This window comes from Mchenga conophoros, linkage group LG19, assembly GCF_057382185.1.
Source record: "Mchenga conophoros isolate Kocher_MC1m ecotype Shallow Benthic linkage group LG19, M_conophoros_male_GT1.1, whole genome shotgun sequence".
NCBI lineage: Eukaryota > Metazoa > Chordata > Actinopteri > Cichliformes > Cichlidae > Mchenga > Mchenga conophoros.
This window is the reverse complement of record NC_140544.1, coordinates 2,207,001-2,234,229: the sequence shown is the minus strand read 5'-3', so window position 1 is coordinate 2,234,229 and position 27,229 is coordinate 2,207,001. Positions and strand designations below refer to the sequence as shown.

The 27,229-nt window shown below is 41.5% G+C and overlaps 1 protein-coding gene across 2 annotated transcripts in view; it reads right to left on the bottom strand.

Moving 5' to 3' along the window:
- Positions 1 to 27,229, bottom strand: part of syne3 (spectrin repeat containing, nuclear envelope family member 3) — a 56,037-nt gene that overhangs the window by 26,398 nt on the left and 2,410 nt on the right. For both annotated transcript variants that reach the window (XM_085256917.1, XM_085256918.1), the window contains exons 2-10: positions 22,306 to 22,463; positions 17,886 to 18,058; positions 11,345 to 11,654; positions 9,858 to 10,013; positions 9,187 to 9,546; positions 5,451 to 5,587; positions 4,360 to 4,534; positions 2,350 to 2,532; positions 1,254 to 1,397 (exon numbers count right to left, since the gene is read on the bottom strand). In XM_085256917.1, the coding sequence (XP_085113043.1) occupies positions 1,254 to 1,397; positions 2,350 to 2,532; positions 4,360 to 4,534; positions 5,451 to 5,587; positions 9,187 to 9,546; positions 9,858 to 10,013; positions 11,345 to 11,654; positions 17,886 to 18,058; positions 22,306 to 22,449 (1,782 nt within the window). In that variant the 5' untranslated portion in view covers positions 22,450 to 22,463. The remainder of the gene's footprint in view (positions 1 to 1,253; positions 1,398 to 2,349; positions 2,533 to 4,359; positions 4,535 to 5,450; positions 5,588 to 9,186; positions 9,547 to 9,857; positions 10,014 to 11,344; positions 11,655 to 17,885; positions 18,059 to 22,305; positions 22,464 to 27,229) is intronic.

Genomic DNA, 27,229 nt, shown 5'->3' with positions numbered 1-27,229 from the left:
ATGCTGCTTATAACTGAAATAAACTAGCTGCATTTGTATGTTAATTAGTGCACTATTAGGTAACCCTGCAAATGCAGCATCAGGCTAATATACATTTTCCTGCCAGCTGACCCCAAGTAAAAAAACAACAGCAATACTACTATTACTAATAATAATACTAATAATAATAAAAATAAATATATAAATAAATAAATAAACAATAATTCTAAAGGCTGACAATACAATGACCGGAAACCTAAACTATACAGAAGCTTAAGCACACTTTAATTGATTAAAATACATCAGAATTTTGGTTTACAGCGCTTGTATAAAGCTACGTTCTTCATGGAAGGCAACGATTTAACAAGAAGCACATTTTGTTACAGTTCATAGTTAACATGTGCCTTTAACAGGCCATCAGTAAGTTCTGGCATGAAATGAAAAATGCAGCTATGAGTAACATTTATATTTGGATGATCTTCTCTACTTTGCCAATCATTCATCATCTCCTTATAGAGTCATCTCTTCTCCTTCTATAAACCCTCTGCTAAAGGAAGCATTAAAGCTCCTTTTTCAGTATTTGGAGAATGTCAATAGCCTTTTTCATGGCCACCACACACGCGTTACTTCACCTTCCCGAGAGAAATAGACTATTTGAACAAAACTTCTGATGACGAGAAAGGCATTAAAAGCAGTGGACGACTATTTCATTTGCTTTTGGAATTGAGAGCAATGATAAGAATTTCATTTTCAGAGTGAAATGTTGCTTCAGACGAGTGATTTTTGGAACCTTACGGGACTGAAAAACTTAAATGAGGCAATTGAATGAAATAATATGAACAGACAGCGTTTCCTGACATTGACGGACTAACTCATATTTAAAGGGTTTACACTTTACAGTGTGACTCTTCATGTGAACTGAAATTAAATAAGCAAATACAATACAATACAGTCTAACTTTCAGCATACTTGGACAACTATGTACCAGCAATGATGAGAAAATTTTTGAGGAATGCAAAGAGCGACATGGCTTTGGACCTGGCCTTCAAACCAGCCAGATCTCTGATTGAGCACTGAGAGTGCGACAGGCCAGATGCCAAACAGGATACAGACAATCTATTCCAAGTGCTGTCCATGCCCATACAGGTCACAGCTGTTTTGTCAGCTTAGAAAGATATAGTCATAGAAGACGAGTCAAATTATAGGCAGGTGGATTTATGGTGTGGCTGGTTAATAAATGTCTAACCCAAAGTCTGGCAGGTGAAAAAACTCACCCCAAACTGGTCTGACTGGCTTTTTTTGGCGAGAATGTCAGGCTGTAGACCATCAGCTGTCATCAGTCTGCCTTTGACACTGGACAACTTTGAGCACATCAGCTTGTAGGTGTCAGTGAAGTCCTTGGTTCTTGAAATGAATGCCTGTGAGAAGGAAAATGTCATTAAGTGTGTTCTTATCATTTATCCCAGTCAACTTAAAGTCTAACAGTATTTTGTCAACCAGACGTCTTCATTCTTTGAAGATGAGTTTTCATTTCATTCACCTAACCATAACCTAATTGTAACCCTGACACTAAAACCACATTTTGAGTCTCAAAAATGCCTTCAAAGTCGTGTAAACTACCAAGTTTTGGTCCCCATGAAGATGTTAATACCCGTCTCCCCACACACACACACACACACACACACACACACACACACACACACACACACACTTTATTGAATGAGCCATAGTATGAACACAACATTGAGTACTAAGTCCAAGATTTGACACTACAGCAAGTGCTTTTACAGTGCTTTTAGTATCTACTTTGATAATTACACCAGATCCTGCATGTACTTACTAGAATGCATTCATGCACACTTTAGTAAATGCATCTGATGATTTCAGTTTCTAAACTGTGACAGCTCACATGTGTTGCACAAAATCTAATGAGTGACGTTGTTGTTACACTGCAGTAAATAAGATTGGTATGGGCAAAGCGAGACAGAAGGGCATTCACCAAGACAATCTTGTCTGTTCACTGACACGAACTAATTACAAAACAGTTGCCAGGTTACTTATCGTTCCATAGTCTGATATCAAAAGGCAAACCCGTGATTGTTATGTAGCCTCTGAAAATATTTACTGATTTGATAGTCACATTCTCTTTTAGACTGTCTCTTGGACAACTCCGCCCTCTTTTCTCATCGCTCTCTGTATGCATTTCTTGTCAAACATGACCTGTTAATGATTTCAGGATCAGTTTAAAAGTCCAAAAGGTTTGTCTTGGTCTTTTCTTTAAGCCTGAGGGATACGGTAAAGCTTTGAATAGACTGACACTCAAACCTAAGACAAAACAAAGCTCAGTGGACGACGCCAACACGCGCATACCTGTAGCCTGCTCTTCCTCTGCTGCAGCTGAACATGCAACAGTTCTCTGTTCCTCATGGCAGTGCTCAGTTCGCTCTGCAGTCCATCAGACCTCTCAGGACCAAACACAGAGTCTAGCAGGTCCCCTTTCACTTCCAGTAGACTGAAGCGCTCCTGCAGCTGGACACTTTCCTTCAGGAGACACTAGCGCAGAGAGTAGAAAAGAACATATTCACACGTCTCATTCCTGAACGTTTTAGTCAGCACCCTGGACAGATTGCCAGTCTGTCACAGGGCAATTTAGAATCATCGATTAACCTAACCCAACTAATTGCACATGTTTGGACCATGGGAAGAAGCCGGAGTACCTGGAGAGAACCCACTCAAACTCCATGTGCAAATCTTACATAGAGTTGCATAGATGCACATAGATGGTGGAGTCAAACTGAGGACCTTTTTGCTGTGAGGCCACTATGCTGCCCAGCTAGCATTATACAACTTCTCAAAGTCCACATATTTACATGAACATTCAAATGAAACTCTAAAAATTATTTCTATGCAGACTTTCACACAGAACTTTTCACTGAGAATTTTGACTGTCCTACAGTGCAGACTGAGTTACGCAACTCAAAACTTTCCAAAGTGAAGAAAGCTAACCAGTTATGATACAATTATCTTATGAATACAAACAAGCACATCAGGATAACCAAAGTGCAGCAGACAATAGAATCGTATCTTCCCACCGAGGTCTTTGTAGAATGTAGAACGAACTGGGTTGAAACCTTTCTATGTGAGCGTTCATGTTCTCCCTGTGCCTGCATGGCTTTTCTCCGTTTGTGCTCAGTTTTTCCCTACAGTCTGAAGACATGCATGTCAGTAGGGCTGGGCAATATCATACCGTTCACGGTAATACCGGTGTAATTTTGGGCAACGATAGGAAAATGACATATCGCGATAGAATATGGGTAAAACGCGCATGCGCAGTGCCTTTGTTTACAGACGCACATGGCGGCAACGCAGAATGAGAAGAGTGAAAGTGGATCGTTGAATGAAACAGATGAACCAGAACTGGTTTGTAAAAATGCTGCAGCTTCACTGGTGTGGAACTGGTTTAGCTTTCGTCCGTCAGATACACAACAAAGCACTATTTTTGGTAGAGCATGCTAGCGGGCCGTCGTTATTACACACGGTTAAAATCAATCCTTTGATTTTTCTGAAAGTCGACAGCGCCCCTTATAATCCCGTGTGCCTTATGTATGAACTCTGGTTGTGTTTACTGACCTCGAAACGATTTTATGTACACGGCACTCGAAAATCTGTCAAATGTTTTAGTACAACTTTGCTAAGCTACGAAGCTGCACCGCTTGATGGATTGTTGGAGCTTTACGGCTATCGTAGGCAGGAGCCTCGCGGAGTGATACGTGTACTGTGCTTCAACATAATATTACCGTATTGTGTGTGTATCACCTCTTTTTAAGTTTTGTGGATATTATACATGGTTATGCTGAGGATATGTCGGCCAGTTTCCACTGGAAATGCCTTTTGGTTAAACTGTCAGTAAGGAATTTGCATTTGCACTGTTACATTTTTATATAACTTTAATGCACATAAAAAACAGCTGCTTGTTTAAGTGAAAATACATTGATTTTTTTTTTTGTTTTGCACTAATAAAGTTGTGGAGTTGTAAAGCATTTTGTCTCGTGTCAATTATATCGTCAGTTATATCGTTATCGCAAATTTTCAAATGTATATCGTGATAAATATTTTTGGTCACATCGCCCTGCTCTACATGTCAGGTTAAAGAGCTGATTCTAAATTGGTAGCAGGTGTTGATAGCAAGTTTTGAAAGCCCATCTGACCTCCCAACCTGTATGATTGTGTCTGCTCCGTTTGTGTTAAGCTAGTATGAAAGTTTTTCTTGGTTGCACCAAACAATTCAAATTGCAGGGGTTAACATACACAAATTTACAAAGGTGAGGAATTTTTCTATATGAGCAAAAAGTCCTTCTAAAGATAATGCATTTGTTTTACCTCAATCTTCTGGACTAACATGGCAACATGGGAGAAGTCTGTGACCTCAGCAGAAGTTTCCAACACCTGAGAAACCGTATCTTTCCATTGGTCGTAGACCAGTAGCGGGTCTTGGAGGATGTTTCTCAGTCCCAACTCGGACTCTGAACACAGTCTAGTTGCTCGACATTTCACACTGAAACACAGCACATATGTACAAATGTCCAACTACAATTTGAAAAGAAGTTTCCCAGAAGCCCTAAGGTGTTATGATTTATCCTTACAGTAAATAAACAGAGTCAGATTTTGCAGCTAATAAGTTCCACATTCCTGCTGGTAGTTCCATATTTCTCCCTAGATGGAGAGCTACTGCTGGTGACACATCAGTGAAGATACACTACCAGTCACAGACACAGCTTCTAATTTAATAGGAAGACAGGAAATTTCACAAATGAACCCTGACAAGGCACAGTGGTGAAGTAAAAACTATTTCAGGTGACTACATCATGAAGCTCAGTGAGAGAAGGCCGAGGATTTGCAGAGCTGTCAACAAAGAAAAGGGTGGATACTTTAAGGTATCTGAAATATAAGACAAATATAAAGTTTTTATCCATTTTTTCTTTGCTACATAACTCCATATATGCTTCATATATATTATATTTGCCTTCAGTATGTATCTACAATGTAGAAAAGTAGTAAAAACATTAAATGAGAAGGTGTGTCCTAATTTTTGACTGGTAGTGTATGTCATGCAAATGTGTTTGAAAAAGGTGCTTCGACTTGTGAAAATTTCGACTTACCAAAGACCCTCTGGAACGAATTAATTTCGTAAGTCAGGGTTCCACTGTATAACTAAACACAGCATTTATAATGTAACACACCCGCATTTATAAAGTGTGTGCATTCTTCAGATTATTATATTATATTTTCAACAGATTTATTATAGCACATACATTTTCACTTTTAACATTCTCATTTAGATAACAACAGTAATCTAAGGAAAGTAAAATGATTAATTTTACTAAATGATTAGTCATCATGGGGCCTTATTTTTAGTTTTGTTTTGGGGTTTCAAAAAACTCCCACACAAACACAAGCTCCCTAGCACATACCTTTGATGTTCTTTAACAACAGCCAAGACATCATGAGAAAGGTGACGCGAGTCCTCTGAGAACCTGAAGAGCTCCCTGAGCTGAGCCTTGAGCAGTTCCACCTGGGATTCTTCCCCTGCTAAAGTATTCCTCACACCCTGAAACACACAACAGAATATAAACAGTACAAGAGGAGTACAAGTAGCAACTCACACAAAAACTAACAACCCCAACGCTCACTGAGCTATTATATAATCCTGCACTCTAATCAATCCCAGGGTTAATTAAAGGCCATCCACTTCCTAGTTCTAACTCCTAGCTGAAATACAAAATACTAAAAACATACAACTTACAGACTGAGTACCCTGAATTACTGATACAAGGCAGGATACATTAATGGTTTCATGTTGTTTACACCAAATTCTGACACTACCATCTGAATGTTGTAGCAGATTTAGAGCTTAATGAGACTACCCAATATTTTACTGTCTAATATTGGTGAGCCTGTGTGAACTGTAGCTTCAGCCTCCTGTTCTTAGATGACAGGGGTTGCAGCTGGTGTGGTCTTCGACAGCTGCAGCCTATCTGCATGAAGGTTGGACGTGCTGTTTTCTACTGCCTTCAAGGATTCTAGCGATTCTTGTCTGAAGTCAACAAGACATTTTCACCCAGAGAACAGCCACTTACTGGATATTTTCTCTTTTAAAGACCATTCTCTGAAAACTCTAGAGATAGCTGCGTGTGTTTGCTTGTCGAGCAGTTGCTCTTGACTTTCAACTCTTGTCCCTAGTGTGGTGTCACACAGGCAATATGGTTCAATAAACAGCACTATGTAAAGGCTTTGACTCATTCTCATTTCTTTATATCTCTGTGGATACACAAAGGAAACACAGCATTTCCAAGGGTCAAAAATGGAGTGAGAATTATCATCAAGAAATTCAAAGAAAACCACAGAGTGCAGAACAAGCCTGGCAGAGGTAAGATGCAAGAAACAAAAGTAATCAGAGACATGTATACAGACCTTACCTTAACATGAGTAAATGACCTAGCCAAGTTGGGAATTGTAATATCAAAGAAAACAACCCCTAGAGCATTGCACAGGAATGGACTCCAAGGCTGCAAACTAAGAAAAATTCCACTTCTGCAGAAGAGACACTTTCAAAACAGACTGAAATATGCTTAGAACAACCTGGAGAAAGATTATGCATACTGGAAGCATCCTTTGGTCAAATGAGACTAAACTAGAACTCTCTCTGGACAATGAGGCACTGTTTACGCTTGGATAAAGAAAGAAGAGGGATACAACCCAAACAACACTTTAACACTCCCTCCACAGTGGAAGGAGTGTTATGCTGAGGGGATGCAGCATACATAATACCTCCATAATAAAGTCCAAGGCTCATGCCAGAAGACCATCAACTCTGGAGCAGCGCGAGAGATTTGCTAAAAAAAGAACGGGCTGAGTTTGCTCAGGAAGCATGTGTGACAGTTGCTGAAAAACACACAAAAAAATTACTCCAGGATGTTAATCAAAGCTCTTCTTTGTTGCTGTGTTTGGGATCACAGTCATGCTCAACAATAAAGTCCTGCCAATTAGACACTATTCAGATGCCGTGGTTGATGAAGATCTTGTGGTACTTTTTTGCATTTATAATTTCAGCAATTTTACAAAGATGTCCAACTAACATCACAATTGCCAGTCTTGGTAGCCAGGGATCAAGTCCACCACGGTCTCCACTCCTGGCCGCCGTCCAACACACAATGCACCCTATCCCTATGGCGCCTGCAGGTGGTGGGCCAGCAGGAGGATGGGCCCATGTCCCCTTTTCGTGCTCTGCCCGGCCGGGCCTCTTGGACTAAGGGCCGGCTACCAGACGCTCACCCTTGGGTACCATCTCTGGGCCTGGCTCCAGGGCGGGGCCCCGGTAACCCTATCCTGGGCTGGATGAATTGTTCCCTCTATGGTTTTCTCATAAGGGTCTTCTGAATCGCTGTTTGTCTGGTCCCTCACCCAGGACCAATTTGCCATGGGAGACCATACCAGGGGGCAGAAGCCCCTGGACAACATAGCTCCTGGGATCCCTGTGACACACAAACCCCTCCACCACGATAAGGTAGCGATTCGCGGAGGGGCAAATCTGAGGCCGTGGTTCTCAGCCGGAAAAGGGTGGAGTGCCCACTCTGGGTCGGGGGCTAGTTCATGCCCCAAATGGAGGAGTTTAAGTATCTTGGGGTCTGTTACCATGGATTTCCAATGCAGTTTTCATATAATTTGGCATACCTGTGATTTTGTACCAGTCCCCTAACTTAAGTATGGCTCCTTGACTGCCACCCTTCCCCTGAGTCTGGGAATGAACTTGATCCTACTATCTTTTCTCCCGACCTTAAGAAAAAAACCCTCATAAGATTGCTTCAAGGTGAGACGATTATACAGATGAATACCCCAGATCGTCTGGCATTCCAGACACACCTAACAGAAGCCACTCCACAGGTACAGAGCTCGTCTGCAAAAAATAAATCTGGCTACGTCTCTAGGAACGCAGATAGAACTAATAATGTGACTGACACACCTCTCTGAGGAATCCGGTGTCTCAAACAAACATATCAGACAGTGGAGAATACCTCGAAATGGCAAGAAATTAAGTGAAAAGAGAAACTTGTCTATAAAATAAAATTTGCAATGTACTGTTTGGAAACATGTTGTTTGTGTTCAGGACTACCAAAAAAAACAAACAAAACTATCAGACTAACTATCATGACAATTTGGGAGTAAAGGCACATTCAAACAAAGAACCAGTTAAACTCTGGTGTTACTTTCTTTTAACAAAATGTTGACAAATGACAACTTTCAGCAAAGATGTGATAATTAACTAAACTAAAAACTACAACTAGATGTGATTTAGTCTTTGGTTTAGTCTGCTTCTCGGAACAACCAGAAGCATCTGACCAGCTGAAGTTAAAGTTCTGTTCTTAGTTTACTTATTTAAAAGTTCAGAAAGGTGCTAATCCATTTAGTGCCTTAAAAATGCCTATTGCCTTAATTGCCTTTTGCAATAATAAAGCCTGGATAAAACGCAGACATGAATTGTTTTCTTGAGGTTAAGAGGTAAGAGAATGAACAGGTTAACAGAAATACTAACTCCAGTATAAAGCAGAGCTGGAGTGCATCTGAGATTCTTTCTGGAAAAGCAGCTGAACAGTCAAAGGGACTACAACAACAGCAACCTGGAATGTTAAAACACAAGACGCTAGGGAGGGGCTAAGTTACAGCTAGTTGGTAAGCAGTGACTGTCTGTTTCAGAATGATACTGTTCTCTCAGACAGGTACAACAAAATAAAAACAAAAACAGTCTGAAGTGATTCATCAGATATACTTGGATGGCTGTTAAAGTACCCTCTGACCTACTCAAAGTCTGGGATACAAAGCAAAAGCTATTATAACTCAATATGTATGTAACAAACACATTTTTCATTTTTTTATGACCCAATGTGTAGGTTTGTACACTGCTCTGTGCAACATCTGTTACCCTCAATCATACACTGGCCACTTAAACTGGAACCTAAACTGAGCTTTCTTTTTATTGTTTACATCAGGACATCCCAGACAGTATACAAATCGATCATCAGCACATTAAAAGAACCACAGTAACTTTGTTACAGAAACGGCAGGAAAAGGAGAGGTAGGACTTTCCTGTATTTATCTACATCTCCACTACCCTTTACACTATAACACTGCTGATATGGTTAATAACCCTACCGTGTATTTTGTCCACTGGCCAACCATTTGCTCTTCAGTGTGGTCAATGCGATCCCTGCAGTCCTGGGTCTCCTCCAGTTCCTGGTCCAGCCCTTTGAACAGCTCTCTGAGGCGGCCGATATCGTCTCCCAGCCGCTGGCACCGGGTCATGTACTGACTGTGAGTATCCAGGCTGGAGCGGAGGCCTTCATCTGCCTTGCAAAGACCCTCCCTCAGTCGCTGCCAGCCCAGCCTCAGTTCCTCTGCCTCTTCAACCACTTCTTCCACTCCCGCAGGAGAGGTGTTGGGCCTGAGGCTTTCCACCATGCCTTCAATATCCAGCAGGGCCTTCTCCTCACAGGCCACACTGTCATCCAGAGCCTGAAAAAGGTAAGAGACAAAACATTGCATGATGGCTGGTGCAAAGATATACGACAACCTACCAAGGTAACTCAAATTTTCAGACCTCACATTCAAAAATGTGCACCTCTTGACCTTTTTCAGGCCAGAAGCTTTGAATCATTCTGTAAAAGCCTAATTTTACAGAGTGATTGAACCAGCAACCAGCTCTCATCTGGAACAACAATCTAAAATCTAATCTAAGTTACCTCTAATCTAAGGTAAACATAGCAGCAGAATTGCTCTAGACGTGCACAATCAGTTAGGAAATCAGTTCAGTTTCAGGGTCTCACTTTTAATGCTTTGAGCTTTTCCTCAGCTATGTCATTCCTCCCCATCACTTCAGTCAGTTCCTTGGTTTTTGACAGCAGCCAGGACTGGAACCTCTGAACACAACCTTGGTATGTCTGGTGTTCCTCGCAGATCTTCTGAAGCAGTGAAAGACGTTCCTAGCACAGCGGGAGATATATCTCTAGGTAATTTTTAGCATTGCACTGTTCAAAACAAACGAACATCTTAAACCACATTTGGATGTCTGAGTGAGAAACCTGAATATGAATTTGTATTCTTCTGCGAGACCTTCTGCTGAAAAATAAAAGAGAAGAAAAATACTAACAAGCGTTTCCAAGTAAGAGAGGCTTCCAGGGAATATAATCTCATTAGAAAAACAAATAAAATAAAAAACACTTATTTAAATCAGACGTTTCCCATTTGTAGTTAAAAATACAGCACTGCAAGCAGACTGATCTGTTCAGCTTATAAAAGCAGTGTGTGGGAAAATGCGACTGACATTTTAAAGAGCTATTTGAAAAGGGAAAGAGGAAGAACACTGTGTGACTCAGGGAACAGCACAACAGCCTGCATGTGTTTGCTCTTACTGACTAATCCAACGTTGTCTTCACTAGTAAGGTAAATTATTCAGTCAGTAAACTTGCAGTCCCTGGATCAGATTACAGGTGCACAGAATAAATATCACCACATATCTTCATTGACATATTCATCCAGACTGCACCCTTCACACAGTCATGTCCCTTGAGAATATTTCAAATGTTTGACCAACTATTTGACCCACCAGTAGTCTGTGTGTAGGTGTTTGAATTTGTGCGTGAAATGGTTGTCATCATTTCAGCTCAGGACGACTACATCTGTAGGTGTTTCTCAAGCTCCATGCTTCCTGATGCAGAGGAACTGGACTGCACTGGAGGCTTTACTTTTACATCCACCAATCAACCACAACATTAAAACAATTGTTTAACATAGTGTAGGCATGCTACTAAATCAGCTCTGTCCATCAGTCCACACCCACTCCTCAGTCTGTGCTTTGAAGATTATGACAATTATTATGACTCTGGGGTGTTGATTCATTTAAACTAACACAATCATCCTCCTGTAACCAAGTTTCTATAAGGCAGAATAAATCGATTTTTTGGTCAATTATTAATTCATGTAGTGACAGACACCTAATGTTTAATAATCCACATTTCATTTGTTTACTCTTTTGTGCAGTTGTGGATACTACACTGTTCTTTCTGTGTTTTAAAAAAAAAATTTAAATGATTTTTTGCAGATTTTTGCTTTGTTTTTGTTGGTTTGGGAGCTGACGCTCAGTAAGGCTACGACTCTGCTTCCTGGTCCCAACTAACAGTCAAGAAAGGAAATGGTTTTAAAAAAGAAAAGAAAAAATAGACTCAACGACAAACTGCACTGTGACTTCTGAACTTTGCCTACAGAGCGGCCACCTTACACTTTTCATAAGAACCAGGTCAAGTAAGTGCCTCACCTCAGCTCTGTCTCTGACATGATTGTACGCTTCCTGCAGTCTCTCCTGGGCCTGAGGATCCACACTGGGGTCCTGGGTTCTGTTGTGCAGTGCAGCTGCCTCATCCAGCAGCCTCTCCAGTAGCACCGCCTGGCCTTTGATATCACTCACCACCACCCTCTGCTGATCGACCTGCCAAAGCTTCTCTTTCGCTCCCAGCTGCGCTTCTAGCTCGACATCATGGCTTCGTTGCTGCTTTGTCAACCACAGCTCAAACTCTTTGTAGGCCTCCAGGTACTCACTCCAGTGCAGCCACACCCACTCTATGCGACTGTTTTTAAGGTAAAAACAAGAAAGAGACAATTTGTGTCAGGTCCATTGTTTCAGTAAGTCCTATTTAATACGTTTTTAATTAAAAGTGATAGGTCTAACAAAGCACATTTGTTTCTACAACTAGACATAGGCTGCTGTCAAAGTTTGTTGCCTTTAAAAATACATTTTTAGCTTCCTGAAACTGGATTTTATTTACCTTCTCGCTTATTTGCTACATTTATTTATTTGTTTGCTGGTTATTTCAGGAAACCATCTGAGGGCCATACATGAATTTCGACCAGCACGTGTTATCCTCCCCCTCCATCACATACCCCAACATTGTAAGTCAATAAAGGGTTCCTAATCCAGCCATGAGGGCATTTATGCATATCAAGGGGCTTTTGGCCGCATATGAACAATCACAAACCATGAAGGTCTAACAATTAAACTGAAAATACAGAGGTTTAACACATACATGCTAGACATCTGCATTGTTTTAACACAGCTTCAAGCAGCAGTGTGTGACAAGTGCTGTACATTATGTTCAACTACGACATAACTGCAGAATTCTTTACTTGTTTAAGAAAAAACCTTCGAAGGCAAACTCAGGATGCTTGTAAGAATCAGGAGTTGTCTTCATGATGTCAATGTACAGGGTGGGCCATTTATATGGATACACCGTAATAACATGGGAATGGTTGGTGATATTAAAGTCCTGTTTGTGGCACATTAGTATATGTGAGGGGGCAAACTCCTCAAGATGGGCGGTGACCATGGTGGCCATTTAGAAGTTGGCCATCTTGGATACAACTTTTGTTTTTTCAATAGGAAGAGGGCCATGTGACACATCAAACTTATTGGTAATGTCACAAGAAAAACAATGGTGTGCTTGGTTTCAACGTAACTTTATTCTTTTATGAGTTATTTACAAGTTTCTGACCACTGTGTGTTCAATGTGCTGCCCATTGTGTTGGATTGTCAGTGCAACCCTCTTCTCCCACTCTTCACACACTGATAGCAACACCACAGGATTTATGCCAGCACAGGCATCCAGGATCCGTAGTTTCAGGTGCTGCACATCTCGTATCTTCACACCATAGACAATTGCCTTCAGATGACCCCAAAGATAAAAGTCTAAGGGGGTCAGATCGGGAGACCTTGGGGGCCATTCAACTGGCCCACGATGACCAATCCACTTTCCAGGAAACTGATCATCTAAGAATGCTCGGACCTGCACCCATAATGTGGTGGTGCACCATCTTGCTGGAAAAACTCAGGGAACGTGCCAGCTTCAGTGCACAAAGAAGGAAACACATCATCATGTAGCAATTTCAAATATCCAGTGGCCTTGAGGTTTCCATTGATGAAGAATGGACCCACTATCGTTGTGCCCCATATACCACACCAAACCATCACTTTTGTTGTTCCAACAGTCTTGGAGGGATCCATCCAATGTGGGTTAGTGTCAGACCAATAGCGGTGGTTTTGTTTGTTAACTTCACCATTCACATAAAAGTTTGCCTCATCACTGAACAAAATCTTCTGCGTGAACTGAGGGTCCTGTTCCAGTTTTTGTTTTGCCCATTCTGCAAATTCTGTGCACCGATCTGGGTCATCCTCGTTGAGATGCTGCAGTAGCTGGAGTTTGTAAGGGTGCCATTTGTGAGTAGCTAATATCTGCCGAAGGGATGTTCGACTAATGCCACTCTCCAGTGACATGCGGCGAGTGCTACGCTGTGGGCTCTTGCTGAATGAAGCTAGGACAGCCACTGATGTGTCCACATTTTGGCAAATCCAACACTGAACCAGTTTCACGAAACTTAGCAATCAGTTTGCTAACTGTAGCATGGGAGATGGGTGGTCTCGTAGGGTGTCTTGCATTGAAATCTGCTGCAATGACCCGGTTACTGTGTTCACCAAATATCAACACAATTTCGATCTGCTCCTCACGTGCCGACTCCTAAATGGCCACCATCCATCTTGAGGAGTTTGCCCCCTCACATATACTAATGTGCCACAAACAGGACTTTAATATCACCAACCATTCCCATGTTATTACGGTGTATCCATATAAATGGCCCACCCTGAACATAACAAGGGTTTACAGTAAGGTACAAACCACCGGTTACACACAAGCACAGAAAGACCAGATTAGACTTTGCCAGAAAATATCTAAAAGAGATGTCACATAAAAAGAGATGGCGTGTGCAATAGTTAGGGTTTAAAGTTGCTTGTTTACTTTGATTGTTTGTTTGTTTTGTTTTTTTGCACGACACCAGAACAACAGCAGGTGTCCGTAAGTTGCAGTTGCGGTACTATGGCACCTAGCCAGCCCTACAGAAGAGGAGGGGACTTAAAGGGAGTGATTTTTTTTAAGTGACAGGTAATTTGAAATGCAACATTTCTATCAGCTCAAAAATCAGCAAACACAAAAACTGCTTGTGCAGAGTTTGTCTCAGTGTGTTGCAGCTAAAGGTCCAGCTGCTGTATTTGACAGGGAGAGAAAAGAAAGAGATAACTTTCCATCAGAGATGGAGAAAGATAAGAAAGACAGGACAGGAAGGAGAGGTTAGATTTAAAGGTAAGGACTGCTCAGTGGGGTTTGATAAACTGGAAATTTAAAGCTTACATGCAAGTCCTTATGTTTTCAAATCAGAGGTCTGTGCACCTAACATGTTTTTTTATATTATGAAACATGCTGTAAATTGAACGTTAGAGGTAGACTAACTGTGGCATTTAAAGACTGCATGAAAATATTCTTTAGGTTAGTTTGGTGTACTGTGATGCATTTAAATTCAAGAACAGTGTGTGACTGATACACAGTGGCTGTGGCCATGGTCAGAGTTAGGTTACATCGAGTGTAGCAGAGATTAATGTAAATTTAAGCTGATGATGCTGAGATTCATTTTGACTGAATTCCACCTTCATACCAACTACATACCATCTAGAAAAATACAGTATACTGTCAATGAAAAGGATGGAAATCAGCGAGGACAACTCATGACATGTCTGCTTACATCTTTCTGAATTTAGTTGTGCAAATCCACAAGGAGCAGTGTGTGACAGCAGTAGCCCAGATCAGCTGATCACAGCCTGTAGACCAAGAAACTCTAACAGAGCTCTCAATAAAAATTATTGTGAGTTGTGATTCTTCCCCACACTATGCTACTACAACTGATTTTAGGGTTCCCTCAGCAGCTGAATCCCACTTCAACTCCTGACTGTGCTCATTTTCCTGTTTAGAGGCAGTCACACTAATGTAGGCATAAGAAAATCAAGTTTAAAAATGTTGCTTCTTCTTCTTCTTTCTGATTCAAGCTGAGTACTGTTAGAATTAAAAATTATATTAAAGTTTGTATTCCCATTTTCTAATATTATTTTATTATTGCATTAATATAGCACACGGCTCAGTTAGCTTTGCACAGAAAGCTGGTAGAAACTTTCTTTAAGTACATTTCAAAGCCTGTACTTCTTTTTTACTTTTACTTGAGTAAATAAGTTTAAGTACTGGTTCAACTGTTAACACTAGTATCTGTAGGGCTGCACGATTTTGCATAAAATGAGAATCACGATTTTCTTTTCCAGTATAAATACAGTGGGGCAAAAAAGTATTTAGTCAGCCACCGATTGTGCAAGTTCCCCCACTTAAAATGATGACAGAGGTCAGTAATTTGCACCAGAGGTACACTTCAACTGTGAGAGACAGAATGTGAAAAAAAAAAATCCATGAATCCACATGGTAGGATTTGTAAAGAATTTATTCATAAATCAGGGTGGAAAATAAGTATTTGGTCAATAACAAAAATACAACTCAATACTTTGTAACATAACCTTTGTTGGCAATAACAGAGGTCAAACGTTTACTATAGGTCTTTACCAGGTTTGCACACACAGTAGCTGGTATTTTGGCCCATTCCTCCATGCAGATCTTCTCGACAGCAGTGATGTTTTGGGGCTGTCGCCGAGCAACACGGACTTTCAACTCCCGCCACAGATTTTCTATGGGGTTGAGGTCTGGAGACTGGCTAGGCCACTCCAGGACTTTCAAATGCTTCTTACGGAGCCACTCCTTTGTTGCCCGGGCGGTGTGTTTTGGATCATTGTCATGTTGGAAGACCCAGCCTCGTTTCATCTTCAAAGTTCTCACTGATGGAAGGAGGTTTTGGCTCAAAATCTCACGATACATGGCCCCATTCATTCTGTCCTTAACACGGATCAGTCGTCCTGTCCCCCTGGCAGAAAAACAGCCCCATAGCATGATGTTTCCACCCCCATGCTTCACAGTAGGTATGGTGTTCTTGGGATGCAACTCAGTATTCTTCTTCCTCCAAACACGACGAGTTGAGTTTATACCAAAAAGTTCTACTTTGGTTTCATCTGACCACATGACATTCTCCCAATCCTCTGCTGTATCATCCATGTGCTCTCTGGCAAACTTCAGACGGGCCTGGACATGCACTGGCTTCAGCAGCGGAACACGTCTGGCACTGCGGGATTTGATTCCCTGCCGTTGTAGTGTGTTACTGATGGTGACCTTTGTTACTTTGGTCCCAGCTCTCTGCAGGTCATTCACCAGGTCCCCCCGTGTGGTTCTGGGATCTTTGCTCACCGTTCTCATGATCATTTTGACCCCACGGGATGAGATCTTGCGTGGAGCCCCAGATCGAGGGAGATTATCAGTGGTCTTGTATGTCTTCCATTTTCTGATGATTGCTCCCACAGTTGATTTTTTCACACCAAGCTGCTTGCCTATTGTAGATTCACTCTTCCCAGTCTGGTGCAGGTCTACAATACTTTTCCTGGTGTCCTTCGAAAGCTCTTTGGTCTTGGCCATGGCGGAGTTTGGAGTCTGACTGTTTGAGGCTGTGGACAGGTGTCTTTTATACAGATGATGAGTTCAAACAGGTGCCATTCATACAGGTAACGAGTGGGGGACAGAAAAGCTTCTTACAGAAGACGTTACAGGTCTGTGAGAGCCAGAGATCTTCCTTGTTTGAGGTGACCAAATACTTATTTTCCACCCTGATTTACGAATAAATTCTTTACAAATCCTACCATGTGGATTCATGGATTTTTCTTTTCACATTCTGTCTCTCACAGTTGAAGTGTACCTCTGGTGCAAATTACTGACCTCTGTCATCATTTTAAGTGGGGGAACTTGCACAATCGGTGGCTGACTAAATACTTTTTTGCCCCACTGTATTTATTGCACATCAACTTTGTAACAGTTGAGACTGAATATAAAAACAATAAATAAACATAAAAACAACAAATGTCTCACGTTTTGTTGTTGCCGCAAAATGTTGTACTGCTTGAAATCCCGTCTCCACCGTTGCTCGACGCTGCGTGTATAGAGCAGGTAGTGCAACAATAGAAAAATAGTTGCGGGACAGCACTGTGTAGCGTTTGTCTAGGGTGTTGATCGTTTTCCTAAATCCCTCATTTTGCACAGTGTTGATGGGAGCCATATCTTTGGTCAGGTGATAAGTGATGGCCTCCGTGATTTCTTTGTGCCTGCGGGAGGTCGACGGGTATAGGGAAGCGCTGTATAAGGTTCCCGTTATTGATGTTTGGGTGGTTGACCGGGACGGATTTTCTCCTGTCACTTTCTCGTCATCCCTGACGTGCTCTCCATTGTTTTCTCCCTGCTAATTTTAGCAGCCAGCTTCTGTATCACGTGGTATAAGGCTCCGCCCTTGTCATTTGTTGAGCAGGAAGAGTGAGCGCTTGTTTTCATGCAGAGTACGTCCCGGATCAAAATGCGGTACAATCGTCGTCGTCTTTTTTCTTTAAATCGTTGTCATTTGGAAATGAGATCGCACATAAGTATGAATTGAGATCGCGATTTTCTAACGATTAATTGTGCAGCTCTAAGTATCTGTACTTCTACTTAAGTAGAAGAGGCGTACTTTCACCTCCTCTGCTAATAATAGATTGAATGCCACGTTGAGGCCGTCATTTTTTGTATCTACTCCCATCCAGAATTTTCTGAGAAATGTCAGAATTATGAGATTTTTTCAAGCTACACGAAAACATCACTGTGTGTTGTAACAGGAAGTGATACTCTAACGCAGAGAGAGGCAACACCAAGTAAGAGCCTTTTTCTCTAGTTTAGACCCACTAAGCTGAGCTTATACGGTAAGGCAATTCAAAAACAGAACATGAAGTCAAGGCTGCCCTCAGGCCAAACCAACCAGTAATGCTACACATTACCACACATCCTGCACTCCTGAACAGTGTAGATGACCACCTGTGACAGTGGGTGATGTAGGTGCAGGTCTCTTCCCAGAGGCCTTTCAGGTCTTTGAGCTGAGTATGGGTGTGGTTCCTGAGCTCTTCATTTCCATTCTGCAGAAGCTGCTCAGCAGCCACCAGCACCATGTCCATCTTCACACGGCCTTCTTCCTCTGACTGGCGGATCTTCTGTTGTCGAGAAAGGTGGAATTGAGAGAGAGAGAATGAACTGTGGATAAATCTAATTTTAACAAAATTGCCTGAGCTAAATAAAACATGAAGTGAAGTATGTTCATATGTAATGGAATTTGTTAAGTATAACATGAAAACAAAATAGATTTTAATGTTTAAACTTTTTTTGAATCATGTACAAACCCAAATCAGAAAAAGTTGGGCCAGTATGGAAAACACAAATAAAAAAAAGAAAGTAGTGATTTCTAAATTTACTTTGACTTCTATTTCATTGCAGACAATATGAACACAAAATATTTCAGGTTTTGTCTGGACACCTTCATTTCATTTGTAAACATACATAATTTTCTGTAGTTCAGACCTGCAACATATTCCAAAAAGTGTTGGGGCAGGAGCAATTTAGGGCTAGTAATCAGGTAAATTGGTTAAATATGTTACGTTAGACTCTTTTTCTCTAATTGATCTTTCTGAGTTAACTTCAATAATTACTTCCTCCAAACCATCAACGTGTCTTTTAGACCCCATTCCTACAAAACTGCTCAAAGAAGTCCTGCCATTAATTAATTCTTCGATCTTAAATATGATCAACCTATCTCTAATGATCGGCTATGTACCACAGGCCTTCAAGCTGGCTGTAGTTAAACCTTTACTCAAAAAGCATCTCTAGACCCAGCAGTCTTAGCTAATTATAGGCCAATCTCCAACCTTCCTTTCATATCAAACATCCTTGAAAGAGTAGTTGTCAAACAGCTAACAGATCATCTGCAGAGGAATGGTTTATTTGAAGAGTTTCAGTCAGGTTTCAGAGCTCATCACAGCACAGAAACAGCTTTAGTGAAGGTTACAAATGATCTTCTTATGGCCTCTGACAGTGGACTCATCTCTGTGCTTGTCCTGCTAGACCTCAGTGCAGCGTTCGATACTGTCGACCATAATATCCTATTAGAGCGATTAGAACATGCTGTAGGTATTACAGGTACTGCACTGCAGTGGTTTGTATCATATCTATCTAATAGACTCCAGTTTGTGCATGTAAATGGAGAGTCCTCTTCACACACTGAGGTTAATTATGGAGTTCCACAGGGTTCAGTGCTAGGACCAATTCTGTTTACATTATACATGCTACCCTTAGGCAGTATCATTAGAAGACATAGCATACATTTTCACTGCTATGCTGATGACACCCAGCTCTATCTGTCCATGAAGCCAGATAACACACACCAATGAGTTAGACTGCAGGAATGTCTTAAAGACATAAAGACCTGGATGGCCGCTAACTTTCTGCTTCTTAATTCAGATAAAACTGAGGTTATTGTACTCAGCCCTGAAAAGCTTAGAAATATGGTATCTAACCAGATTCTTACTCTGGATGGCATTACCTTGGCCTCCAGTAACACTGTGAGGAACCTTGGAGTCATTTTTGACCAGGACATGTCCTTCAATGCACATATTAAACAAATATGTAAGACTGCGTTCTTCCATTTGCGCAACATCTCTAAAGTTAGAAATATCCTGTCTCAGAGTGACGCTGAAAAACTAGTTCATGCATTTATTACTTCCAGGCTGGACGACTGTAATTCATTATTATCAGGATGTCCTAAAAACTCACTGAAAAGCCTTCAGCTAATCCAAAATGCTGCAGCAACAGTCCTGACAGGGACCAGAAAGAGAGAGCATATTTCTCCTGTTTTGGCTTCCCTTCATTGGCTTCCTGTTAAGTCCAGAGTTGAATTCAAAATCCTGCTCCTCACATACAAGGTCTTAAATAATCAGGCGCCATCTTATCTTAATGACCTTGTAGTACCATATCACCCTATTAGAGCACTTTGCTCTCGCTCTGCAGGCCTACTTGTTGTTCCTAGAGTATTTAAAAGTAGAATGGGAGGCAGAGCCTTCAGTTTTCAGGCCCCTCTTCTGTGGAACCAGCTTCCAGTTTGGATTCAAGAGACAGACACTATCTCTATTTTCAAGATTAGGCTTAAAACTTTCCTTTTTGCTAAAGCATATAGTTAGGGCTGGACCAGGTGACCCTGAATCCTCCCTTAGTTATGCTGCAATAGACGTAGGCTGCCGGGGGATTCCCATGATGCATTGAGTTTTTCCTTTCCAGTCACCTTTCTCACTCACTATGTGTTAACAGACCTCTCTGCATTGAATCATATCTGTTATTAATCTCTGGTTCTCTTCCACAGCATGTCTTTATCCTGTCTTCCTTCTCTCACCCCAACCAATCACAGCAGATGGCCCCGCCCCTCCCTGAGCCTGGTTCTGCTGGAGGTTTCTTCCTGTTAAAAGGGAGTTTTTCCTTTCCACTGTCGCCAAAGTGCTGCTCATAGGGGGTCATATGATTGTTGGGTTTTTCTCTGTATCTATGAAGCGCCTTGAGGCGACTTTTGTTGTGATTTGGCGCTATATAAATAAAATTGAATCGAATTGAAATAAGGATGTGATGTCAACAGATGATTGTAATTATGATTTGGTACAAAAGCAGCATCCAAGAAAGGTCTATTCCTTTAGGAGCAATGATGTGCCGAGGATCGCCTGTCTGCCAACAAATAGGTAAAGGAATTATTAAAATATTTAAAAACAATGTTCCTCAAAGAAAGATTGTGTATAACATTCTTAAAGGATTCAAGGAATCTGAAGGAATTTCAGTGCGTAAATGATAAGGGCGCAAGCCCAATATGAACAACCGTGATCTCTGATCCCTCAGGCGGCACTGCATCAAGAATCGTCATTCATCTATAAACGATATTACCACATGGGCACAGGACTACTTTGGCAAAGCTTTGTCAAGTACCACAATACGTAGCTTTGTCCACAAATGCCAGTTAAAACTGTTCTGTGCCAAAAGGATGGACCATCACACAGTAGAAACGTGTTCAAACGAATTTCTGTATTTCAAGTATTTTTGGGGAGAAATGGACGCCGTGTACTCCAGACCAAAGAAGAAAATGGTAACCTAGAAGGTTACCAGCAACAAGTTGCCCTTAAGACTTGTTTGCAGAAAGAATGGGACAAAATTACACCTGAAAGACTTCATCACTTGGTGTCTGTAGTCCCTAAACGTCTTTTAAGTGTTATGGTAACTGGTAAATGCTTTACTGTTCGAACCTTTTTTGTGTCCCAAGAACCAAAATTTGAACACATGTTAATTTTGAAAACAAACAAACAAACCCCATAAAATTCATGAGGAACACATTAAATAATGCGCTGTTGTATTGTTTTCAATGTAATACAGGTAAAAGATAATTTAACCAAGTACTGTTTTCAGTTTGATTTTAATTTAACACACCGTCCCAACTTTCTGTGATTTGGGGTATGGTTTTTTTTTTGTTTTGTTTTTTAGTCACAGAGTGTATGATAAGGTGTGGTTGGACATCCGGTGATTAGATATCGCAGGTATTGAAAGTTATGTGAAAAAGAGATATGGGGTTTTACCTTTTTCTTCTGCAACACGAGCAGTTCAGAGTAGTCCAGCAGAGACGCCATAGGACATTGACAGCTGCCCAAATTGTGAACTTGCAAAACTGTTTTGTATTTTTTGGCTTTTTCTCTGCTCATTTTTGCCGTGTTAGATTATAGATTAGGGAGGATTTAGATAAGTGCATCTTCAGATCTGATTGTGCTTATCCTCACCTCCAACCTTTCTCCTCACAAAAATTAGAACAAGGTCGGCATTAGTAGGTTAATTAGACAAGTATTTTGTTTCTGTCTAAATTGTGGCATTCCCTTTTAGCCCTTTGTGAAACAATATTTGGTGACCTGTAATTTTTTATTTACTCATCTGAGAAAACAACACCATCTTTGATTATTTTGAAAGTTCAACTAACCGATGTGTATGTGTACTTTATTAATCCCCGTAGGAAAATTACTCCTCTGCATTTAATCCATTCACTCAGTGAAGCAGTGGGAAGCCAAAAATCCAGTGCCCGGGGAGCAGTGTGTAGGGACGGTACTTTGCTCGGGGGTACGTCAGGGTAGCCGTTCGGTGGATTTGAACCCCCAACCCTTCGGGGCAAACACTCTACCTACTGAGCTACCTCCTTCCCCCACCAGCCCTGGCCTGCCTCATGTTTTCCCGAATGGCTGGCATGATGTAATTCCAGCAGTCCTTGAGATCAAATAGCTGCTTTCCACCGGGTTATGTCTCCTCAAGTTAGACCCTGTCTGAAACTGGTCAGATGTATAACAACACAGCATGGGTCAGAAGGGAAGGGTCAAGATTAATTTTACCAACCCACCTCTGTCTCCCTAAGTCTGGCCTCCAGAGCCTGACGGGGGCCCTGCGTGTTGTCATTGGCCTTCAGCCTCTCTTGGATGGCTGTCATCCAGGACTTGGCTGAATCCAGGTTGTCTGTGAACTCCTGCTGCTCCGGTAGAGTCATGACTAGTTCTGGGTCTGAAAAGAACAACAGCAGGCAGTTTTAGTAGACACTTTCTGCTGAAGAGGAACTTTACCAGCTGTAGGTTGGTGACGTTTTGAGAAACAACTTGAACAACACTTTGATATGAACAAGAGTAGAATCATTGCATATCCACTTCAGGTTCTTGTTACAATCAGTGACTCCGTACATATGGCTGTGCTCGTTTGCAGCAAAGCAGTGAGGAGTTTTTTCTGTAAAAAAATCATGGTTAGACTGAAGGTTTCTAAGGGGTTCTATATGGTCATTTGCAAAAACTTCACGCTTTGCTCCAAGACATAAAAACTATCTATCTATATTGTATATATTGACTGCCCACAGGGGCGAGTGGGGAATTTATTTTTATTTTTATTATAACAAAAAAACCCCCAAAAAAAAACCACCCAGCACGCCCCTGCGGGCGGTTTATCCTTCAAGCTCGGGTCCTCTACCAGAGGCCTGGGAGCTTGAGGGTCCTGCGCAGTATCTTAGCTGTTCCCAGGACTGCGCTCTTCTGGACAGAGATCTCCGATGTTATTCCCGGGATCTGCTGGAGCCACTCGCCTAGCTTGGGAGTCACCGCACCTAGTGCTCCGATTACCACGGGGACCACCGTTACCTTCACCCTCCACATCCTCTCGAGCTCTTCCCTGAGCCCTTGGTATTTCTCCAGCTTCTCGTGTTCCTTCTTCCTGATATTGCTGTCATTCGGAACTGCTACATCGATCACTACGCCCGTCTTCTTCTGTTTGTCTACCACCACTATGTCCGGTTGGTTAGCCATCACCATTTTGTCCGTCTGTATCTGGAAGTCCCACAGGATCTTAGCTCGGTCATTCTCCACCACCCTTGGGGGCATCTCCCATTTTGACCTTGGGACTTCCAGGTTATACTCGGCACAGATGTTTCTGTACACTTGGTTATGGCGTTCCATGTACAGTGGGGCAAAAAAGTATTTAGTCAGCCACCGATTGTGCAAGTTCCCCCACCTAAAATGATGACAGAGGTCAGTAATTTGCACCAGAGGTACACTTCAACTGTGAGAGACGGAATGTGAAAAAAAAAAAATCCATGAATTCACATGGTAGGATTTGTAAAGAATTTATTCGTAAATCAGGGTGGAAAATAAGTATTTGGTCAATAACAAAAATACAACTCAATACTTGGGGTTGAGGTCTGGAGACTGGCTAGGCCATTCCAGGACTTTCAAATGCTTCTTACGGAGCCACTCCTTTGTTGCCCGGGCGGTGTGTTTTGGATCATTGTCATGTTGGAAGACCCAGCCTCGTTTCATCTTCAAAGTTCTCACTGATGGAAGGAGGTTTTGGCTCAAAATCTCACGATACATGGCCCCATTCATTCTGTCCTTAACACGGATCAGTCGTCCTGTCCCCTTGGCAGAAAAACAGCCCCATAGCATGATGTTTCCACCCCCATGCTTCACAGTAGGTATGGTGTTCTTGGGATGCAACTCAGTATTCTTCTTCCTCCAAACACGACGAGTTGAGTTTATACCAAAAAGTTCTACTTTGGTTTCATCTGACCACATGACATTCTCCCAATCCTCTGCTGTATCATCCATGTGCTCTCTGGCAAACTTCAGACGGGCCTGGACATGCACTGGCTTCAGCAGCGGAACACGTCTGGCACTGCGGGATTTGATTCCCTGCCGTTGTAGTGTGTTACTGATGGTGACCTTTGTTACTTTGGTCCCAGCTCTCTGCAGGTCATTCACCAGGTCCCCCCGTGTGGTTCTGGGATCTTTGCTCACCGTTCTCATGATCATTTTGACCCCACGGGATGAGATCTTGCGTGGAGCCCCAGATCGAGGGAGATTATCAGTGGTCTTGTATGTCTTCCATTTTCTGATGATTGCTCCCACAGTTGATTTTTTCACACCAAGCTGCTTGCCTATTGTAGATTCACTCTTCCCAGTCTGGTGCAGGTCTACAATACTTTTCCTGGTGTCCTTCGAAAGCTCTTTGGTCTTGGCCATGGCGGAGTTTGGAGTCTGACTGTTTGAGGCTGTGGACAGGTGTCTTTTATACAGATGATGAGTTCAAACAGGTGCCATTCATACAGGTAACGAGTGGGGGACAGAAAAGCTTCTTACAGAAGACGTTACAGGTCTGTGAGAGCCAGAGATTTTCCTTGTTTGAGGTGACCAAATACTTATTTTCCACCCTGATTTACCAATAAATTCTTTACAAATCCTACCATGTGGATTCATGGATTTTTTTTTCACATTCTGTCTCTCACAGTTGAAGTGTACCTCTGGTGCAAATTACTGACCTCTGTCATCATTTTAAGTGGGGGAACTTGCACAATCGGTGGCTGACTAAATACTTTTTTGCCCCACTGTATGCCCTGCCTGCTAGCATCTTGCACCCTGCTGTTATGTGCTGGATTGTCTCTGGGGCATCTTTACACAGCCTTCACCTGGGGTCTTGCCGGGTGTGATAGACCCCAGCCCCTCCCTCTCTCTATATAGATAGCTCGATAGCTAGATAGATAGCTAGATAGATAGCTAGATCACAGATGATGAATTTACTATTAAAAAAAAGACAAGACTCAATCAGCAAAAGTCCTCTCTAAACCCTCTTGTGTACTGGTAGTGATTCAGAGATGCTCCTGAGAAAATGGGGAGTAAGGATGGGAATTGATAATAATTTGGCTTTTCTGATTCTGATAGTCATCACTTGTCAATTCAATTCCAAATTGTCATTTGGTTCTCCTTGGCTCCACTTTCAGAGTCACCACAGAGTTGAGCTAAGCAGCATCAAAGACATTACATTCGTGCAAATTAACTGCATGCTGTGTGGTCAAGTGTTTGTCATATTGGAGGCGTTCAGTCTTTGTTGTGATCAGTGTTGAAATTGCTACTGAAAAAAAGTAATAATTACACATATTACACAGAACACTTTTCTTAACAGTAATGCAGTATGTTACTAAATTACACCCAGGAGAAAGTAATCTGTTATACTGCTCATTATATTAATTATGCATTTCTGTCCTGGATGCAGTTTCCACTTTGCACAAAAAGACAACAGAATGATAATAAAGTAAAAGTAATATCCATATCCATGCTGTAGACCAGCGGTCCCCAACCTTTGTTGCGCCACGGACCGGTTTATGCCCGACAATATTTTCACGGACCGGCCTTTAAGGTGTCGCGGATAAATACAACAAAATAAAACTAGTACCGGTACCAAAAAAATAAGATTTATTCATAACACACGTTAAAAGACCCAGGAAAACCGAGTTAACAATAAAAACGATAACAAAATAACGCTGAAAACCAATAAAAACCCTGAAAACCATACATTTCACACCTGAGCCTCAACTCTCACTGCCCGGTACCAAACGGCTCACGGACCGGTACCAGTCCGAGGCCCGGGGGTTGGGGACTGCTGCTGTAGACTATGGCAATATTTTCATCCTCCAGCACACAAACTGAAATCAGTTTATTGTAGCACAACAGCAAAAGATTAAATGGGATCGAAAGTTCAAGGAAGTGTAGCTCAGGTGGCAGAGCAGACCACCTACCAACCGGAAGGTTGGTTGTTTGATCTCTGTCTGTTCGTCTGTATGCCAAATATCCTTGGGCAAGATACTAACCCCATGTTGCTCTCCGATGTATCCATCTGAGTATGAATGCATGTGAATATTAGATAGAAAGTGCAAAGGAAGCAAGTGCTTGTGTGAATGAGGCAAGTTTTGTAAAGTGCTTTGAGTGTTCAGACTAGAAAAGCCAGTCCACCATGACCAACAAATTCCAAGGAATTGAACTAGCGGTTCTTGATTCACATTCACAATCTCTGAACTCGACTAAGAATTGGGATCAAAACCAAGATTCGTTGTGGGCTAACCTGAGAGACAAACCTGAGGACTCTGAGAGTTTAAGTACATGCTGTGGTAAAAGTAAAATACACCAAATAATAAGATGATCTAAAATTCTGTGCTAAACTTATATTAGAATTTATAAAGAACAGTGTCTATTTATTTCAGCATAAATGTAAAAGCTTCATTGCTGGTTCCACACTTTATTGTAGATCAATTACAAACAAAACCTGAACCTCTGCCCTGGACGATTAGAAGTCCTGATGGCTCTGACATTCTCAGGCCACATTTTGCTGTTATCCCAACAGAAGGTTGGTAACGCCTAGGGTTAGGGCTGCAGCTACTGATTATTTTATTAATCGAGTAATCTATTGACTATTCAGTCAATGAATCAAGTAATCAGATATGAAATACTTCTGTCTTATTAATGACAAATGATAAACATTCAAAAGACAAAAAAAAAACAGCTATTTAAAAAAAAAAATCATTTATTTTCATTTTAGAAATTGCAATGTTTTAAAGTTAAACTGCATACAACTGTCAAAAACAAAACAAAACACAAAAAAACTAGAAGCTGTGACTGTATTTACTTTCTATATTTAAATTTCATTTTTTTAAAGAAAACATTTTTTTAAATGCAAAAATATTTAAAGAATCTCAAATGTGCTCAAACGTCAAAGCCAAATAAAATAAGACAGCGGTCCCCAACCCCCGCGAGAGTTGAGGCTCGGGTGTGAAATTTAGGGTTTTCAGAGTTTTTATCATTAACTTGGTTTCCATGGGCCTTTTCCCGTGTTGTAGTTGTGCGTCTTATTTTGAAAGAAATATTTACGCGTTACCATAGCGACCAGAGAGCATTAAGGGGCAGAGAAGAGGATGTTACTCTCAATGTTGTTGGCGCATTTCAGGAGGACGCTGCTAATAA